Source organism: Melospiza georgiana, chromosome 4, assembly GCF_028018845.1.
Source record: "Melospiza georgiana isolate bMelGeo1 chromosome 4, bMelGeo1.pri, whole genome shotgun sequence".
Classification (NCBI taxonomy): Eukaryota; Metazoa; Chordata; class Aves; order Passeriformes; family Passerellidae; genus Melospiza; species Melospiza georgiana.
The window spans coordinates 37,222,185-37,243,440 of NC_080433.1; the positions used below are offsets into that span (position 1 = coordinate 37,222,185).

Consider the following 21,256-nt stretch of genomic DNA (forward strand, 5'->3'; position numbering starts at 1 on the left):
ATATAATATAGCAGAGATTAGTATAATAAATTGCCTTTGCATTAAGTAAATGTAAGTCTGTATTTATTCCTACTCTAATTTGTTAACCACAACAAAAATATTGATTCTAGGCTGAATATATTTTTTTCAGTTCATTATCAGTCCAGAAATTTGTGAAGGATCAATTATTTATCTAAATTTTTTTTACCTGATAATCCAATAATGATTACTCTCCTGGAACTGGAGGAATTTTTGTTATCTAGGTTTTTGTTTGTTTGTATTTGGTTTGTGGTCATTGTTGTTGCTTTCAAAGTACTGCACAGAGAGAATACACTGTGCAATCTCTTGTAATAGGTTATTGAGTATTGCTGTTAGACTGTAGGAATAGCAAAGGAATGACACTGGCATTGACTCAACTCTTCTCTCCAGAGGCTGCATTTTTCACTTTCCACAGTCTGTAAGTATAAGGATTTGTCTTGGTTCCAGCCAGGACAGGGTTAACTTTTGCAGTACCAGGGGGCTGTGCCTGGGAGCTGGGGTTATTCTACACTACCTCTTTTTCCAGGTTCAGGGTCAGCGGATCCTTTTGGCTCATGTAGCATGCCAGGCTCCATGTAGTGAGCAACCACGTGTAAATCTGCCTCCCTTCTACCCTCGGCCATTAGTATTGTTCCTGTTACTGATCATTTTCTTATCTCATTGCTGTTTCCAGTAAGTTCTTCTTATCTCATGATCTTTACTTTTTCTGCATCCAGTTCTACTCTCCATCCTGCCTCAGGGGAGGGGAGGTGAGGCAGTGGGAGAGCAGAGCGTGCTTTCCAGTGTGTCAGTGGGAGAACTAAATTAGGGAATACCATTCCTAAACCAGAGTTTATGCATTCTTGGGGAATTGTTAAACTTCTCTGAGGAAAACAGTGTAGCTATTGGAAGTAACAGGAGCTATTTGTGCTGCTCCTGCATATGAACCTGTACACAGTAACTCTCTGTGCCTGAGCCAGCTTTGCCAAACGGGATGGTCACCAGGATGTACCAGCACGGAACCGCTGTCATCAGCTTTGTGTTTCTGTCCCCAGCCGTGGCTGTGTCAGCAAGGTGCTCTCTGATGTCAGGGGACTGGGGAGGTTCGTACAAACCAGGTAAGACTTGGAGGGCAGAAAAAGGGTAATGGCAGGAGGAGGAATGATGGTCAGCACTTGGTTTGTGGGCTACCTTTCCCAGTTGGTCCCAGGCCTTTTGTGTGAAAGCTTATTTCCTGTCCCTTAAGCACCTTCTCCTGAAAGAAGGATTATTGGGTTATCATCTTTTTTAATGTGTTTAGTTTTTTAAAAGAATCACCACCCTCAGAGCTGTTAAGTGGTGCAGTTGAAGTGAAAATCCTGAAGGCTGTGTGGAGGTGTGGCAGGCCTTTTCCACCTTCCCACAGGTGGGAAGGCAGCTGGGAATCCTCTGGCCCAGGGAATCCCCCTCCATTCAGACTCTGCAGCTGCTGGAGTTTAGGCCAGTGCCTACCCTCCCCAGCATCATCAGAAGTTATATTCTACCTTCCTGTTCCTCTTCCCAATTTCAGGCTGATGGAAGTGTGCTGTGCTGAGCTGCAGGGCTGGAGCTACAGCACTGCTTCTCATCTGATGCCACTCTGTGTCTTACACTCCATTCCTTGCATGACCTTGCCTTGTTACCAGCTGTGTTTGCTTTCTTGTAACCATTTTAAAGTGAACAATCAAACTAACCTCCAAATGCTTTTATTCTAGATAAACCCATACAAACACCAACATGTATTTGTCTTTGCACTTTTTTAAACCATTCATTTGAAACAACAGATTAACTTCTGTACAACAGGAATTACTTTACACATTAGTAAGATTTGACTTCAAACTAGATGACTGCAAAATAATGCTCTGTAAGCTAGTGTTAGAAACACACTGTTTGCCATAGCAGTTTGCCTGTAAACATGGAAAGTAAGTTGAGGAGAAGTTTGCTTTTCATTTCTGAGGATGTGATTAGAACTGTTGTGTTGCCATAATAGTCAGAGGTGGTTCTTTTTCTCTGTGTGACAGTAATGGCAAATTGCAGATACAGAAGGTGTACCAATGTTTTGTGTGCTGACCCAAACCTACCAAAAGAGCCACAACCACTTAATTATACTTCACATCACTTAGTGAGATCCACTTGATGGGTTACAAAGTCCCAGTATGACTTAAAAATGGTTTACTAACAGAGTGACACTGTTTAGGAGGCTTGAATAAAAGGCAATAATCCTATTCCAGGCTGTAGGTAAAGCTACAGGGCCTGCTTCAACACATACTTAATCTCTAGAAATCATTAAAGCTATTGTAGCAAACAAGCAGTAGTACAAATACAGAATAGGACTGATTTTCATTTCCTCATCAATATAAACACATATAGTGAAGTTCACAGGATCAGACCCACGCAAACAGATTATATTTTACAGCTTTTCAAGCAGAAATGTTGGAGTTGTCTTTTCTGCCTGTACAGAAGGTTACTGTTGAACAAAACTATCACAGTTCATTTGAATGCACTGCCAGCAAACACGTGAAGCAGAAGAGAACTAACTGGAAAGTGTAATCCACTCCTGCCTCTCCTTCAGTATCAATTACTGTGCTTTTTCTATTTATTTGATGCTGCTTTAAAAGGTTAGATTAAGAACAATAAAAATCAAGCCCTTACGTGCAGGTATTCCAAGCTTAAGTGCTAGTCAAGCCATGGTCCACTCCTTTAGGACAGAGGGCAAGATAGGTTAGAGGTGTATGGGGTTTTTTCCAATTAAAATTGAACTTATCAAAATACATTGTGCCAGGCAGAGAACTGCTGAAAGTACTGCAACATTGTAGTGCAGTGTCCTGAACAAAGCCATACATTCCATCAAGTATAAAGTGTAAACTTAATAGCAAGTGTAAGACTTGAATTAAAAAAAAACCAACAAAGCCATCACAGTATGGGTTGGTTGGCGGCTGCCCTCTCTGGTATGCAAGAGGAACAACTTGTGCAATCACATGGTAGGGAGGGGGCAGACCAGCAGGACCCTGTTTTGTGTTTGCTTTTCTCCACATTAACAGCTTGCCTTGCTTCTGCCACTGGGATTGTGCCTGGGGCCAGCTGCCTTTGTGACCAGAGCAGGCGGCATTAGCACCGATGCCTGAGCTCTGGGGCTCCTCCGCTGCCTGGGACCTCTGTGCAGCCAGCTCTGGCTGCTCACAGCCCCAGCACTGGTTTTCTGTACCAAACCTGGGCCACCTGTGCCATTCACAGCCCATGGCACCTTTCCCAGTGCCACGGCAGGTGACAGCTCTGCCCTCTCCTGTGGGCCACTGTGCTACACCACTCACCTGCAGTGGTGGGTCCCTCCAGAAATGTATGGAAATGTATCTCCTTGTCATGAATGCCTTACCTCAAATCTAAGGGCACGTGACAGCCTCAGAACGTGCCTCCTGTGGCTGAAGCAGAGTCCAGGCTGACAAACCCTTTCAGCTCTGTAGGAGAGGGTAGGGTTGTGCTGGTGCTGTAGCAGAGCCAGAGCCACGGCTGCTCCTCTGTGGCTTCGCTCAGAAGCCACTGCCCCAGCCCCATCCCAGCAGCACAGCCATGCCCCTGCTTTCCATACAAGTGTAATGGACACATTCCTTCCAAAATGGCCACGCCTCAAAAAACCCCAGCTGGACTAAGACAGACAGTTATCCCTCCCCACCCCAACCCCAGCAAGTTTGTATCATTGTCTCAAACCCCAGTCTTCCTGTTCTTAAATATTATTAAACCAACCTTTGAGCTGACCCCCCACATGCTGGCTTTAGGTCTGTGAGGCCCTTGTACACAGATGGCAAGGCTGGCCAGGACCATGGGCACTGATGCATGGGCTGATCGTGCACCTGAGTACAGCTTTGTGCACCAAAGTGCAGCCATGGGCAGCTGCTTCATCAAATCACAAGTGTCCTGATGCAGTGCGGTTTCAGCTGTGAAGCTGCTCACAAGTGTTTCACAGCTTATTTAAGGATGGAAAGGTCAAAAATGTAAACACAGACTGATGGTGGCTGAATGCCCTTCTCCAAAAGCCTCCCCTCACCTCTTCCCCTCAGTGGTTCGCTTCACTTCGGACACAGAATTTCTAACCTAACAAAGGTAAGTGTGCCATGTGGCATTTGGCCTTCCAACCTCAGACCCACTGTGTCTAGTAAACACACATCCTAAGTGTCACTTTGGTGCCAGGTTGTTGTTGGGTTTTTTTTGATGTGTTTGAGGTTGATTTTTTTTTTGTGTTTTTCTTTTGTTTTGGTAGTTTTCTTTTTTTTGTTGTTGTTTTTTTGATGGTTTATTTTTTCTGAACAGGATCTAGCGAACATTTGACTGGAAGGAAGGAAACTGCAGCTGACCCGTATTCTCACCCTCACAGTTTGCCAAGCTGCTGAAAGGATGTGGTGAAACATCAGCTTTTTCTCTTAAAAAAAAGAGGTAAGCGACTTGCAAGTTCATGTGGGCAACTCTGAACTTACATTGTATTTTGCACATCTCCTATGACCTTATTTTAAAGTAAGCAAAAAGCTTACTAGATGGTACTTTTCAACCAAAGGGTTATGTGTGCTCAAGTACCTAAAAATGCTGACCCTGCCAACATTAGGTTCACTTTCACATGCCCCTGTGTGAATATGTAACCATGCCCATATTTCACTCCCAATCGTCGATTACGTGGAATGGTCAGAGTGGAGAAGAGTGTCCAAACGTTTCAAACCCTGTACATAAAGTCAGTCAAAACAGTTTTGGGAGCAGAAGCACTAATAGAAAATCCCCCACAGTGGTGCTGTGAGTCAGTGCTCTGCTCAATGCCATTTGCATTTTTTCTTTTCATCAAATAAGGCTTTTACTTGCTGGAGCTGTTTCTGGACTTCTTCAAACCCCCGTTCTCGCTCGAGTTTGCTGATAATCTGTTAACAATTAGCAGAAGAGAGAATAATTTTTTTAATGCTTATTTTACTTGCTATTTTATAAAGCCTGTTTTTCTGTACTCTAACAACTACTGACAGAAAAATGCATTGAGTGCCTGCTTATCTGTAAACATTCTTTTCAGACTTTAACACTTTATTTTGGTAGTTTTCCCTTCAAGTCATTCTGATCACAGGATTTGCAACACTTCCACAAAAGAATGACTGAGCCAAGCAAAAAAATCCAAAACAAACCCAACACATGCTCATCTCTCAGAGTGTGAGGCAAGGTCAGTGCTCCAGCTTTTACCCTACAGAAGATTTGCAAGTGATATTTTATTTCTCTTCCTCTGCCCTATAAGCCAAGGGCAATAAACTGCCTCTTTTCCTCTAACTCACCCACTTGGCTCTGGCCCAGGCGATAGAATGGAGCACTACTGCTGCCTGAAATCTCAGCTGGGAATGCTACACAGGGACAGGTCTCAGTAAACAATGAAAAAGATTTGGCTGCCCCCAGTCAAAAGCCAGAGGGGGAAGAGCAGAGGGAAGATTTCCTTCTAAGGATGGGCTATGTTTAGCCTGTACTAGCTTCAAAAAAGCAAAAATGGGCACTAAGATTAGAAAGTACGCTGAATTCTCCTGTATCAATCATTTTAATGAGCTTAATAAAGGATGATGACATTTTGAGAATCATCCCAAGCTTGTTTCAGGAGGCAAAGATTTGATGCTGAATCCAGGTAATTTGGGATGTCAGAGATCAGAAGTGGTAAGCCAGCTAACAGGTGACTGAGAGTGTTGTCTGTGCTGGTGCTTGCTGCTGAGGATGAAAGAGAGAAAGGCCTGGTTGCTGGGAAACCCAGACAACCTGCTGGAAGCATAAGGAGGCCTTCAGGCAACACACCCCAGCTGGCTCTTATCTGAGTCCCTGCACAGGCACACGCAGCCTCTGTTAAGGATGCTGAACAAAATGGAGTGAAGAATCCTATCATGCAAAGTGGAGGACAGGGATTTTCTTAGAAAGCAGCTTAGAGGTGGCCTGTGACTAAGTACTTTCAGCTGAGAAAAGATTTCTTTTGTTAGTAATAGCAGGGACTGGAAACTATAGCTGTTTCTTTTTCAGAGAAAGACTATTAGAGGAGAGCATTAAGACAGCTATGATGGGAAAGGAGCAGACAACTCTTGCTTTAAGGCTGTGTGCTCCACTGAGGTGTTTGCACTGACTGTGAAATCAAGAACCCTGGTGCTACAGTCTAATCTGATTCTGAGCCTCCAGGGAAATGGAGCACGTGCACAGGAGTTGTGACGGGCATTTGCAGAGACTCTGCAAACATAGTAAAACAAGAAGCCTTGGCTATATAGGCACTTCCTCAAAACTGCAGGGAAAATGTTATTGCTACTGTCTCTGTGCAATGCAGCAGTGACAGTAAAGGGCACTGACAAACCCTTGGCCTGTGCCCCCTCAGAGGGGTGGGGGCTGCAGCGCCCTGGGGGCTGCGCTGCTCCAGCCCCTCCCAGCTCCGCAGCAGCCACGGCTGCATTAAGGAGGGGCTGCCTTGGGAGTGGCACCCAGCAGGTCCCACAGCAGCCCAGCCCTTGGTTACTGTGTTACCCCACATTAAGGATTCAGCTGAAATTGCAGATGTGCTTACCTCGTCATAGTATTTCACTATGTATTTGTAGATTTCAAACAAGGCCACTTTCTCATTAAATTCATTTTCATGTTTCTAAAACAGACAACAGTTCTGGTCAGATACTTCTCCTTTAAAAAAAACAACAACATGAAGGCAAATGAAGTTGCTGCTTTTCAACCATACCTTAGATTCCTGAGCTAGAAATTCTTCAACCTCTGCAGTGGTCAATGGAGGCAGATCCCTGATGGCTTTGTAGTATGCTTTCACCTCCTTCTTGTAGAGAGGAATGTCCTTAGCATAGAGAAGTTTATTTGTTGGTGCTTCCTTAAAAGAAAAAAATTGAAGCCTTGTAACTTTTCACAGCACAGATTTCCTGAGGTTCCACCTCCACACAGTTAATTACATCTAATTGTGTCTGTGTGACTCATTTTTCTTTGCTGTGCTTATATGCAAGGAACCAAGATTATAAAACAAAGAGGCAAACCAGAGGCAGGATTTCATTAATAGTGTATTGTGTTTCATGACAATTGCCATGTAATTATTTCTATTGACATCAGGATTGATGACTTTTTGTCCCTCAGACATATTTTTCTTTCTCACTTTCTCCTTACAGATCCCTAGACCTGAAAGATTATGAAAGCTGAACCAAAGAGTCTGAGGGCAAAACCCAATTTACGTACAAGTTACAGCAGTACTGCTGAAAGGAAAGATCCCTGGCAGTGACACACCAGAGAGTCTTGTTAGGTGCTGTCCTGGCAGAGGTTCTCCTAAATCTCTTTGGTCCCTACTACTCCTTTCCCTCAGGGGTTTGTTTGAGAGCATGGAGAGCTGACTGCCAGACACACAAAGCCAAAGGGATTTTTCTTCACCCCAGGACTTCAACAACTCAGGTCAGCATTAACCTATCCAGGAGCTTTAGGGTCATTTGAGGAAATAAGTGCTGATGCTTGTGATAGGAGCCAAAGCCCCACCTGGAAAACTGATTTTCAGAATGTAAAAGTGGAGGCTGGTAAGCTCTGGGCAATAAGTGACATAATCTCGTGTTATGTTGTCACCACTGCTTCCAATGTGTGATGAAGTAATTTAAATGTTTGTTTTCTAAATGGCTAAAAGATGTCTCAAGAAAAAAGCCTAAAAATCATGAAGGTAAATACATTCTAGTACTAAAAGGTCACAAGATGTTTGTTGCATTGCAAATCTTTATCAGGTTTCAGCACCCCTTTTCAAATAGCTAACAGGAGCTGTTTTTTCAACAATTCTGCATAGTGGATGTTAAACACAGAAACCTAACAACCATGCTCATTTGCAGTTTTTCCGTCAAGGAAGTGATGTGATTAGCTTTAATTTATGATACTTCACTCCTAAAGCAAGAGAAACAAGCACATTAATTGCTATTTACCTTTAACAGATAAGCAGTTGGATTGGATCACATAGGAAATTAGTCCATTTTAATATATAAATTTTTTCAGGCTAAAAAGTTTCTAGCCTATTTTTCTTGGTAGTATGAGCCTGAACAAAAGCCTCCTGCTTTGGTCCAAAGAAAAGGAAAATACCCTAGGGAAAAAGGAAGTATTTCTGAACCCCAGAGTTCTGGACACTATACTAAAGAATTTTTGAATGTAAGATTCCTGAACTTGTTGCTCCAGCAAATAATTTTGCATATAAAAAGGGAGCAGCTAATATATGTGAAAGGAACTGTTTCAGTCTTCAGAGGCCTTTCAGTATTGTTACAGCTTCCACTAGCTTATTGTGAGTGTTTTCTGCACACTGGTGTGTGGCAGACAAAATTTGGACTACTTATCAAATAATGTTAATACTTTTAAGACCTTTGTTTAAAACTTTATTAGAACTTTACAATTTCCATCTTCTTGCCACCTATTGTGTAAACACACTGTGCAGAACTAAACTGCAGAGAAAACAAGCAGCAGTTAACTATAAATAAGGCATTCTCATAGCTGTATCTGTCTACCGGTGAATTCTTCAGTCTCAGGAGACAGAGAAATGAGGAATGGAAACCCAGCTTAATTAGGCCCTTGACAATTCTGCCCCCAATATCAGCAGATCCAGAATTTCATCATCCTAATCATTGTACATTTGAAAAAGACGTTTGTTGAGAAAGTAGGAGAAGACTGGAGGGGCAGCATTACCTTCCCCAGTGTCTGTTCTGCGAGAGAAAAGGCATCCATGAAGGCCTGTGCGATTACAGACAGACAGCCATCTATGTGTGAAGTCTTCTTAATGTCAAAGACAAACTGGGGATTCTTCAGTATGTTCACCCAGAAGCGAAGAGGAAGACTAGACAGGAGAAAGAACAAACATCTTTAAAATCAACCACTCTAGTAGCACAACTGCTTTTAAATGGTCCTTAATTGCAACTGCACTCATGGAACAAAGCACATTCCTGGCTGCTTCTTCACGCTAAAAAAGGGGTCAAGGAACAAAGGCTACAGAGCAAACACATCTGTCAGGCACCCAGCTTCAAATAATGCTCCCAATCTGCAGCTACTTCTTTCAGAGTGAGAACTCGGTGTGCAGGCTGCACAGACTGGAAGCTCTGATGGTTTGTGTTGTATTAAATCAATACACTAAAGTTCCTGTTATCCACAAAGCCAAACCACATCTTATTCCCAGACATGCCAAAATCTTATTCTTCTGCTCACACCTGACGCATTTCATTTTTGCAACTATGTGTTCAGAGAGCACATGCACCCCTGTGGATATCCCATGGGCATACCTGTTGGTTTTCCATATGTGAACCACATCAGGATCAGTAATTTTTTTGCTCTCAGCCTGGGCATCCAAAAAGTCAAAAAAGTATTTGATGGCAACAGGTGCTTTATTGTTGGGTAAACTCCAAATGCTCCTGAAGAGCTTTTCAACAACTGCATGAATTGCCACCTAAAAGTAACAAAGTTAATATTTTGTTACTATTACACAAGGAAAGAATAGGATGTTTTACCTCAGAGAGCTGTGTGTGCCCCTAGACAACCACACATAGAAAATTACCATATGCTTGTGGCAAACATCAAGGCCATTGGCAAACAGGACAATAACAAAAATGACACTACAATACATCACAATGAGCTCCTTCCATATGTCACATGTCCTGTAGCTCTGTTACAGGAGAATCATGGTGAATTCTGTGATAAATCACAGGTGGGAAGAACCACTTGGGCTAATAAAGACAACATCCACTCTTGGGATACTGCTGCCACTGTTGCTAAAAGCATTTGAAATTTGTGAGTGGAATTAAGAGGGAGGTGAGAAAAAAGCAGTTTAGCCACTTTCCTAGGGCACTGGTCTTCCAGGTGCCATCTGTGACACAAGCTCAACACGTGCTCATCAACACTTCACAGCCAAGTGGCTCTGGCACTTGATCTAATTCTAGAATAACACCTTTGTGTGCTATAAGACACTAATATTAGAGAGAAGAACTGAAAACTGGATATTTCTGATACATAAGTGTAGATATTTGGCTCATTAAAGGTAGGGTTTGGTTGCTGCTGGACTCACTGACATAATCACTGAGTATTTATAAGTAGAGGCAAACAAAGGAAAACACTGTTTTGTGCTTCACTTCTTCACATCTGTTCTGAAGCTCAGTTCAGCCCAATCTTCTCTTGACAAGAAGGATTTAATCATATCCCAGGGCCCTGATGAATTCTGGCCAGTTCATTTCATGGGGTAAACTCTGAGATTGTGTCTGTGTGCATGTATGGGAGACAGGGGAGCAGAGAGAGAGAGATGATGAGATGCAATTTCATTTAGTGCACAGCCTATCATGAGAGGAATTTCACAGCAAAGAATATCGCAGCTCTGTTGTTCAGGGCAGTGTCCTACTTTGGAGAAGATGATTAATTTAAAGCCCTTTAAAAGGCCTATTTCTAAAAAGCCTGATCTTTTCTTCTGTACCTCAGTCTTCCACCATAAGACATTACTGGTTTACTCCAGCATTTCTTGAGGGCTCATGTTAGTTTTCACAGGTAATGAGAAATGACCAGTCTTCACTCTCACTTTGGGGACTGTCCCAAATTACTTCAGATGCTATCAACAGCCTAATTAAATAATGATTGATAGACTTTTAAATGCAAGAAGGCTATAATCATCATCCCTTCAGGCCTCTTGCACAGCTCAGTGTTGTGCACCCATGAATATTTTATGCAATATGCTGGTTGCAAAGAGCTTTCTAACCATTTGGAGTTAAGTCAGAAACAAGATGACGTTACCGGAGGGAGTGAGCAGGACTTATTCCTAAGCAATGCACATTGTATAAATTAGGTACTTGTATTATAAATCCTAAGGACCTTGCTTTTAAAGTTAATCTAGTTATTTTGAATGCCTAATCTGAAACCATAACAGATTATTTCATTTTGTGGGCAGTATCTTGTGAAACTCAGGCTTCAGAAGTCGTCTCTAAGCTGGGCAAATGCTAGAGCAGAATGAGGAGATTGTTGACTGAAAGCTGTCATTCCAGAGTGGCTCATTCTCACCCTATGGAACTCTGTGGTAAAACTCACTTTCCATGGGCTAAATAACAACTTTTTTCTTTAACCTGAGAAGAAGGTTGTGCTTACTAAGAAGATACTACGTGTAATCAGACAATTTTAGAACTCTAGTATTAGAAAACCTGAAATGTGTCTGTCTTTGCAAAAGGTCATCCCCCATAGTTAGTGCGATGATTTTTGGATTTTCATTTAACATTTGATTTACACTCAGGAAGTCTGCACTACTTCTGGTTTTGTTTGTGTTTCTGTTATGCCAAACTATCCAAGGCAACACCAGCCCTCCCCCAAAATAAAGCCTTTACAGTTTACCTTGGTTGACAGAAGTTTTGTGAGATACATTTCTTTCACTTTGAATTTTTGTTTTCCTTTGTGACCTGCTCCCTTCACATCTTTGTTTGCTTCAGAGTCTGGTAAAATCTGTTACAAAGAGATTAGAGAGATTACACAGATCCAAATACAGCTCAGTATTAAATCTACCACTCAGCAGTGGAATGATTCAACTCACCAAATGACAGTGTTCATCTGAGTAGTCCACATCTAAACAACAAAAGCAGAGAGCCATTAATGAAACATACAGCCACAAGCTTGTGAGTTGTGCTGGGCTCTGGGCCGTGCAGCAGGGTGCATCCAAGATGCCAAACAAGCAGAGTCAGTGTCATCCTTTCCTGCCTGCGCTGTGGGGGAAGTCTCTGAGAAATGCATGGACCCTGTGCACCTCCCTAGTGCCAACGTGTAGCTTGGACCACTGTGATACAGCTTCCTATCTGCTGCTGGGGTAAGCTGGCAGCAACCCCAGCTCCTCTGAAAGGAGGACAAGATGAGATGATTGCAGGGGTTTAAGCCTCTAGGAGTGCTGAGTGCAGGTGGGCTGAGGTCAGGCTTGAACACAACGGCTGGGAACAAACGACCTCAGCTTTGCTGAGGGGGAGATGCACGTCTCTCCTAACTTTGATGATAAGGAAACACATCTTAGGAGTGTGCTTCTGCACAGAGGCTACAGAAAGTTCTACCCTCATCCAGCAGCTGGGTCAGAGCAACCTGCATCACAGGGCTAGGTGAGATGAACTGGCCCCCTGTAAGCAGCCTTTCTCTGCTGACATGCTGCTCAGACAGTGAAGTCAAAGCTTTCAGAAACACACTCAAGAGAATAAGGACAATTCCCAAACAGTGGGGGTTTTATCATTTGTGTTTCTGCACAGTGCAGCACTATGGCTGTGATTCACAGCTCAGGGCACCAGGCAGAGAGAGTTGTTCCCTCTCTTTGTGTCAGCTGGACTTCCCTGTCCTGCTTTCCTGCCTATGAGCCTGTATCTCTAGGCGATCATTTGCTGAGGACTGTGAGCCCTTCTGTCCTTCTTTTCTTCGCCTTCTTTCTTGCTTTTAGGCCCACTGTGCCTGCCAGAGGGCCAGAGCTGGGGCTCTTCATTTGGCTCAACTATTTCAAAGTACCAATTCCTCCAACCTCCTGTTACCCAAGATACAATCAGAGCTCAGTTCTCTGCATTCCCAACCATTCTGCACAAAAGTTTAAAGGGGTCACAGTGAGTGTGTTACCTGATCGGGTGTTTGCCTTCTTTTTGAAGACTTTTATGGTTGCTCCATTTGAAATCTGAAAGAAAAAAACAAACATATCATGCTGAAACAGAAGTGCTTACAATTCACAAAAGCCTCAGTTTCATTTCCTCTGTCCCTCAGCCAGTGGCAGTGCAGGACAGCCCAGCCTGCTTTGTTCTCACCACAGTGTGCACAGCCTTCAGCAGGCAGCCAGGGCTGGGCTTTCAGGCACAGGCAGTGGCTGCACCTTGTCAGCACTACCCAGCCACGTGGGAAGGCACCTCTTCCAGTGCACCAGCCTTGAAGACCTTTCCCTTCCTTTGATTTTTCTGGTTCAGCCCATATGTGGACATTTTCATGTTCATGTATTGCTCTGTGCTGTTTCTTGCATGCATTTTTCCATAGATTGCTCAGGTTAAATTCTCTGTGCCCAGTGCAACAGAATCTTATGGGAAGGTGAGGCAGAGAGGTGCACACAAAGGAGAATTCTCTTCTGCTCCCCTTTCTTTCAGCTCAGTCTGTTCTCCCCGTGTCCTGTGGAGGGGCCATTCTGAGGGTTTAGCCTGGTGCTCCCAAGAACTATTTTCAAACTGAGCAAAATATTTATACACCATAAGATCAAGATCCATATCTTACCATCTTGGGATTTCTAGGAAAAATCAACCTCCTCCTTCCCTGAATTTATAGTGTTGCCAGGATGTTACTCATTATCTTTAAAACAAACTGGCAAGCCATGCTTTTATTGTCAAAGAGTAACTAAAAAATGGCTCCCACTGAGAACTACACCACTGCTCTGCTATCAAATGTTGAGTCTTGCCAAGTGCTAGTGTACTTGCCTCTATAATTACAAAAACAACCGGCCAGTTCTAGGAAGGGATCTCTGCCAAAATAATTTAAGTGTTTTTTAAACCTTGGCAGCCAGCCTGGTGTGAGAAACCAGTTTAAACATTAAGATACTCTATCAAAAGCTGAGTCTTGTGCCAAAAAAATCTGCACTCACATTTGCTCCTGGAAAGTAAATGCAATCTATTTTATGATTTTTTTTGCAGAGATTCCATCTATCATACAGACTTTCAGAACTATTTTAGATAGCACAGAACACTTGAAAACCACACTACAAATAGGAATATGCTGTAAGGCTAGCTTGTGAGGGGATACCAACACCCAGACATTCCTCCTACTTGTCCCTGGAGACAGATAAACAGGAACAGTGCTACCCAGCAGCTCACCCCCTCCCAGAGCAGTGTGGGCAACATGCTGCCTCCATTCCTTCCCCAAGAGGTAGCAGGGCAGCTCAGTGCTGAAATGTATTGACTTCTGTCCTCAGGGAGATGGCAGAGCTCACAGGGAGAACTGTGCTGCCCTCCAGGAATCTGAGGCATTGCAGCAGAGCAGCCATGACCAAAGCCCACACTCTAGGTTTTATTTTTGGGACAAATTATGCTTTTAGCAGCGAGTAGACTATGCTTTCCTTTTATCATTACTGCAGCAGCCATACTTGCTGTTTCTTACAGTGTGATCCAATTTTTAAAAAAAAGCATTTAAAAAAACTCCTTCTTTTTGCATCTTGCTGTCTAAATCACTTTTTTGTGATGGGATGCTCCCATGGGCCCCTGAAAAAGTGTTTACTTTGCCAGTTGCATTATTGAGGGGCACAAACAGGGAAAAGAGAGATCTCTTCCAATCCAGACAATGTGGAATAGAGCTACTTTGCAAAACAGAAGACACGGTAGTGTGGCTCTATGCCTCTTGCTCTCCAGGCCTCCTGTCCTCACTGTAATCCAGTCCTTGCCAGTGAGTTCCCAGGATTACATTCAGTTTTGCTTGATGTGGCTCTGCCTGCTCCTGGAACGTGTGGTACTCTTGAAAGCTGAGAAACTGGAGATCTGTGACTGCACAGCAGGTCTGAAAGTGACTGTCCAGCTCTGCTCTTGTGTGGGGAATGAGATGTCAAGATAATAAGCAACTTTCTTATCATGGCTTGTGGTTATTGTCATGGAAGTGATAATACAGACCTCATAAATTAACATATTGATAAACCTCCTAGGAGCCAAAAAATAGAGCAAAAGTAGCACACAGGCCAGAGGCATAAGAGAGTCTAACAGAACAGTGGATTTTTTTCTCTTCACAAACACTACACAAGAATGCAAATGCACCATTCTTGCATATTTTTAAAATCAGTGTAGAAACTATGTCTACTTTTTCAAGATTGATTGGTGATCTGGGACCCTCACAACACAACCCTCATGCTCCAGTGTCTTAAAAAAGTTTGATGGTACTTCCCAATTTCAAACATCTGGTTAACTTTCTAGCATTTAAGGCTGGTAAACAAAAAGAAAAATTCAGGCTTGCCACGAAACTCAAGGCATTGTTGAAATGTAAGCTGGAATTTCTCAGGCAATGTTACTGCCCTCACAGAGTGTATGCAATGTTCCTTTTTCTTGCTATCTAGACACTTTTACATTCCTTTTTGCATCAATATACATACAAGAAAATAAAGTAGATGTGCTAATGTCTAATACTTGCCACTAAGCCACTGCCTAAAATACCACTGAGCTTTTGCCTAAAACATACATTATTTTGTCAGTGTCAGAAAATGTGAACTAAACTATGGTAGAGACATGCAGTACAATTTCCATAAGGCAGCTGCTGAGCTATAATTAGTGTAGTTACAGCTTTGCAAAAACAACTGCGTCTCCTCTCTAACTTGCATCTGCAAGAAACCCTTGCCTGCAGAAACCTCAGACAAAACAAGGGCTGGGACAAAGATACCCAGGTATGACAGAGACCAGTGGGGCAGACTTACCTGCCAGGAGGTCTGACACCCATGAGCCACAGCTTGCCATGAGCTCCAGGCATTCAGCAGCTCCAGGCTGCTGGGGAAAGCAGGGAGCACCTGCAATAGCTGCCTGTGGTAAAGAGGGCAGGCACTGCCACATTGGACAGAAGTTCCAACACCTAATCTAATTCAAATCTACACTGACCTGTGCTGTACAGGCTGAAACTGCAACACTACAATGCCCTAATTTGTACAAAATCTCTACAAGTGGAGTGGAGGAGGTCACACATTCACCTGTGGACAAGATTCAAGACAGGCACAGAAAAGCCACTGGATGGTGACTCAGGACATCTGGGTTCACTGCTGAGCCCCTGTGAGGTGAGGAGAGCATCAAATGCCAACAGAAATCTGTAAAGTGACTCCAAATGAGCTTGCTTCAGATCTAAGCAGCCTTGTTTTCTGCCCAGGATACAAATTTCTGCTAAAAATCCTTGCTTCTCTATAGATGGCACAGTATTTGCTCATGCAGACAGAACATGTTCCATGTTGGCTCAGGTTCCTCAGCACCATACTGCACTGCACAGCACAGACCTATGGCAGCAAAACTTCTAAATCAATAAAAATTCATGAACTTGTTAAGAGCCAGACTTTCAAATTCAATGAGGCATGAGGAAAGACCTGTAAAAGCACTCAGCATGATAACCTCCATTTCCAAAATCTATCTGTAAGCATCACATGTGAACTTCCATATCACCTGAGGCCAATCACCTGCTGCACATTTTCCTCCAACATCTCACTCTCTGTTTTGACTGGTGTCACTGAAAACTCCTCAGAGAGGAAATGCTGCTTGCTGTGCTTTCACAGTGCTACACCCAGGAGGGCTCTGCCACCAGTTGCAGTTCTGTGTGTTGTTGCAATGATGGACAGATTATTGCAGCATGGCAAACAACTGCTTTACAGGGGCAACTGGAAGCAGAGGGGAAGACACGGTACAAGTGCCAACAGCAGATGGAAGCAGAAACAGAGAGAGAAAAAGGCAAGGAGACTGACATAGGAGGTATCAAGAAAAGAGGGAGAAAAGCTTTCAATCCTTTTTATTCTGACTCGCAGTGAGATTTCAAAAGTATCAATACTGCCTGTTCAGATAATCAAAATATGAGGCAGGATGAGGTAAACAGTTGCTCATGGTGCAACAAAAACTCAACAGCAGAGACTCAAAAAGACCCAAGGCAATGTTCGTAGCTGGAAATCAGATTTTGTTTTAAATGAAATGCTTGACAGAATTAACAGTTTACCTGATATGTTTGAACCAAGCAACCCTGCAACAAGGAAACCTCTGAAAAGTAACAGAAAACATGACTCATTGGCAAGAATGTTGTGTGCCACACAATTCTTTCCTTCTGTTGATGATGCTCAGCTATGACTTCAAGCTGTGCAGATCACATTTGAGAACAGTGGAGAAACATCTCAACTCGCTGGTCTGGCTTCCGTGCTTACCTCGTAATGGCCGATGGTATTGAGCTTCCTTATCCCATCATCCATCACCTCTGAGGAGCCATCAATATCTAACAGTTCTCTTTGCTGCTCCTCAGACACAAGTTCTGCAGTATGACAGCAACAGAAAACAATTACACCCCAATGGCATTCTCACTGTACTGACATTTGTAAAGAAAAACAACACCCAATTATTTTTGGACCAGTGACTCCCAACTGAGCTGCCTCTCTCTATCCTTGTGCTAGGTCACATGAAAGTGGTTTTGCACTCCCACACTTCTGATTCTTTTCTGGGGTGACAACCTGGGTGGCTTCCCTTTCAGCAGGTTTTGGTGCTTCACTCTGTGTAGGTCAAGGCAGAGTTTTTGGAGGTGCTTTCACCTCATCACTATTCTGCTGCACAAGTGTGTCCTGCTGTAAAGGTTACACTGGGACTAGAAGAAAGGTTCCAAAAGCCATTTCTAAGAGATCATAAAATGAGCTGTACAAGACTGACACTGTACCTGTGAAGGGTGGTCAGGCACTGGTACAGGATATAGGCATCAAGACATCAGATATGAAAGTAAATTATGAGCACTTGCCAACACAGAGTCTGAGATGGTGAGGAAGTATCAACATCTTAGGGAGTGTGACAAATGCCACCAGTCCAGGAGGTGACAAATGCCAACAATATAGAGTGAGTTAGGTTTCCTACTAGGGTAGGTGGGAAGTGGTATGGTGGTGATAGCTACAGACCTTGGGCTCTTGAAAACCCACCAAGGAAAGGTGGTTTGACTCATCTGCTGGAACAGCCTTAGTTACATCTGCAGATATTGTAGGTGACTTTGTGAGTCACGGGCAAGTTATTATATAAACCAAGTCTGACTATAAATAAGATTTATTTGAAGGCTCTTCTGATCAAGGGCAATGTAGGCCTGTAGGAAGGAAGGAAGGGAGGTAGGAGGAATAGTAGATAGGGACTAAAATACTTGATTATCATGATATGTCATCTTATCCCCTGACAAAATGTAATAACCAACCAGTTGCACTTAGGTGGAGGGCCTGCCACCTTACTTACCCCAGAAAGGAATAGAGAAATTCTATACACATAATAAATAACATCACTGTTAATTGCAATGCTGACATCCTTGCAGAAGTGAAGCAGATGTAGCTCCAGTGTTCTAACTGGCAACATAAATAAATCTAGTGCTTGCCTCAGAATTCCTCACAAAAGCTAAGTTCTGTATGAACTCTGAAAAGAAGAGTAGGTAGGTGTTCCTAATAAGAAAACTCTACAACAGGCCAGTAAACACAGCATAGTGACATTCTCTTACCAAGACCAATTTCATCCAGCTGAAGACCATAGAGAAAGCCATTCTTATTGAAGAAAGCCTGGAGGCTCTTCTCCTTGGCTTGGCCTATGGTGTCACAGTCCAGAACATTAACTTGAATAGTTTGAGAGGCATCTCCACTCTCGTTTTCGGGGATTTTTTCAAAGATAATGTTCAGTGTCTGGGGAAGGAAACACATGTTATTCTGACTTACAGGGAACACCTGGTATAGGAAACCTACAAACTCCAGACAGATTTTCAGCATCTGAGAGATTTTCAGCATATATATTATTAAAGTTGTTTCAAATAAAGATTATTTGAAGGAATTACACAAAGAAACATTTAGAATTCTTTCTGTTAATAAAATGAAAAATAGATATATACAGCTATGTATTTCCAAGAGTGTATTTTGTCTTCTGCTTTTGTGCAAATGTATTTCAGTGAATTACCAAAAAAACAAGAGATGAGGAAGAATTACAATGCATGCTCTAAAAAAAGCAGATCTTTTATGTAAAATGAATGCCTTAACAGCAAAACTGTAAGTGACAAGAGATCTGATAAGGTTGCTGAGTAAGCAGTCATGGTAAGCATGATTGATTCTGAGTGGCAAGAAAGCAGTGTTAAAATGCATATTTACACCAGCAGATTATGCTGAGTGCCTTATATCCCACAGAAGGTACAGCTCCCCTGGAGCTGTCGGTGTCTGTCTGTGCACAGCCCCGTCTCTGCAGGCAGCACTGACAGGCCTGCCACAGAAGCAGTGAAAACAGATAGAATCCAAAGTGGTACAGATCTGCACAGAAAAGTGCCTTGTGTCCCATTAGTTGTTATTTCAGCTCCAACACCCATGTCTGGTTAAAGCACCCCTGCCCTTTAGTCACTGCTACTCCTGGCTGGGACACAACTCCTGCACACGAGCTGAGTAGGGGCTGGAGGGAGCTGTCAGTGACACTGAGTGACTATCCCCAGGGAATGGTTTTTTTGTCAGGTCATATTTCTGATCAGGTCAGGCAGATCAACTGCTAGAAGGCAGGAAATAAGGGATGAGCACAGAATTGCTAAGTTGTAATTGTAATTGCCAAGAAATAACACCAAAAATTTCCAGTGCCACAGCCTGCTCTGTGCAGTGAAATCGCTGTCCAGCTACATGGACACAGATATTCTGCTGGAGATGTCTGGGGACAGGATTAAAACAAGTGTTTTAGGTGCCAGCACTTGATTGCAAGTGACATAGGAAAATAAATGTACTCAAACCATTCTGGCTGCTGAACAGTTGTGGTATAACATCTATCTTCTGACTGAAATGAGAGGACTCCATGTGACTCTGAAGGACTGAGCATTAAAACAGGAAGTAAGTAAACAATTTTTTTTCTCTGCTGTCACATGAAGGCAAGAATTTCTGTCCAGGTTGTTGCAGGGACAACTTTTCTATCTTCTCAGAAAAATAGGTAGTTATTAATAGTTGTAGAATAGAATTTTCTGCTTATTACCCAGCAAGAGTGGAAATTACAACATGCTACTAGTGAAAAAAAGTAATCCAATGCAACAAAAATTAACTTTACTGTCTCTACAGAAGCAAAGGGACTATTAAAAACAGGGTTGCAAAACTATTAAGATTATGATTTAAGAAAGACTAGGATGTAACTGAAGTAAGAGGGAACAACTTAATCAGGACACTGAGATGTTTAATTGTGAGGAAAATGAGTCCATGGAAAGGACAGATGGAACAAGAGACAAGGATATGTGGGAATTGCAGAAGGAGAAGCAGACTGGACACCATGCCTCAGGTTGGGATTTCATGCAGAAAATTAATAAAAAATATATTGGCACAGCAATGAGGGAGTCATGCTTGGTTAGGCCCACAGACCAACTGTACAGACAGCAGTTTTGTCCTTGACTCTGACTGCCCTGAAGTCATGGTCTTGTAGGATTAAAATGTGGACAGGGACTAACTGTATTTTGTCCTTGGAAAACTTATTTTAATCAGTCTTTGCCCCTTCTAGTCTCAAAACTGATATTTCTGAAGCAGCTCCTTGCACTTTAACTGGTGTTGATTTGGCTCTATTTGGCTCTTGGAAGCATTCCTTCCTTCAGATGATCCTTTCCTTCTAACAATATTCCTACACTGCAATATTCATATTCCTGCTCCTGCTTCATTTTCCACTTCTTTCAGACCATCAAGAGGAACTGTCTATGTCTTTTCCTCCTTTCCTTTTCAGCATACACTCTCACACAGGCTGCACAAGAATGTGCAGCCTCTTCAGTCATTAGCACATGAGAGCCCTCCCATTCCTGCTCCACTCGCTGGAGGACGACAGGACTGTGAAAAGAGAGAAGTCATCCTTCATGTAGGTGGGATACAAGTCATGTATGGAGTGCTTAAGTGAAAGTATCCACAGTGTGAGGATAATAGGAATGCTTTATAACTCAAAGAAGTGGTCAGATGGGAAAGAATATTTAAACATGTAAAAGTCTCTAAGCCATGAGAGCCAGATGGTTTTGCTGATATGATTTCCTGCAAAAGTTAATCTTAAGTGATAAAGCAATTGATGGAGAGCTAGGAAAGCCAATTATTATTAAGCTGTCCCTCTGCAGCTGGAGTTTTCATAAATCAGATTCCACCTGTCTGACAGCATAGTCCCTGGCTTTAGAAACCATTAATCAGAAGCCGACAGTCACAATCACTATACTTAGACACATAGTGTAGAACTAGAAAAAGAAGATATTGTAAAATTATGAAAGGCCTTTTATGATCAGCTCTGGAGGTCAGAAAATATATGAGAAATCAGAGGAGGACATGTGAAAGTCAAAAAAATATCATCAAGCCTTTTTCTAAGCTCTCTCACTTTGCGGAGGAAACAAAAGTACTATTAACTTAGCAAAAGGTTCAGGAGAAAATTATAGAAACTGGTTCAGGCTAATAATATCTAGAGATGAGACTTCACACACTAGAAATCATGACAGTAAGACAAAGTCACAGTACTCTTCAGAAAAGCTTTAACATGGGTTGCAAGAATTGTTAAAGGCTACTTAAGGAGAAGGTGGCACCTGCAACTACTTGTATAGAACTAGC

The 21,256-nt window shown here is 42.7% G+C and overlaps 1 protein-coding gene across 1 annotated transcript in view; it reads right to left on the reverse strand.

The window, feature by feature from the left end:
* Positions 1 to 3,347: 3,347 nt before the first annotated feature.
* The window catches only part of PLXNC1 (plexin C1), a 69,446-nt gene continuing 51,537 nt past the window's right edge, over positions 3,348 to 21,256 (reverse strand). Inside the window, exons 22-31 of the mRNA XM_058022779.1 lie at positions 18,187 to 18,364; positions 16,877 to 16,980; positions 12,601 to 12,655; positions 11,552 to 11,583; positions 11,356 to 11,463; positions 9,276 to 9,439; positions 8,689 to 8,836; positions 6,725 to 6,865; positions 6,560 to 6,634; positions 3,348 to 4,913 (exon numbers count right to left, since the gene is read on the reverse strand). Coding sequence (XP_057878762.1) covers positions 4,809 to 4,913; positions 6,560 to 6,634; positions 6,725 to 6,865; positions 8,689 to 8,836; positions 9,276 to 9,439; positions 11,356 to 11,463; positions 11,552 to 11,583; positions 12,601 to 12,655; positions 16,877 to 16,980; positions 18,187 to 18,364 — 1,110 coding nt within the window. The 3' untranslated portion in view covers positions 3,348 to 4,808. The remainder of the gene's footprint in view (positions 4,914 to 6,559; positions 6,635 to 6,724; positions 6,866 to 8,688; positions 8,837 to 9,275; positions 9,440 to 11,355; positions 11,464 to 11,551; positions 11,584 to 12,600; positions 12,656 to 16,876; positions 16,981 to 18,186; positions 18,365 to 21,256) is intronic.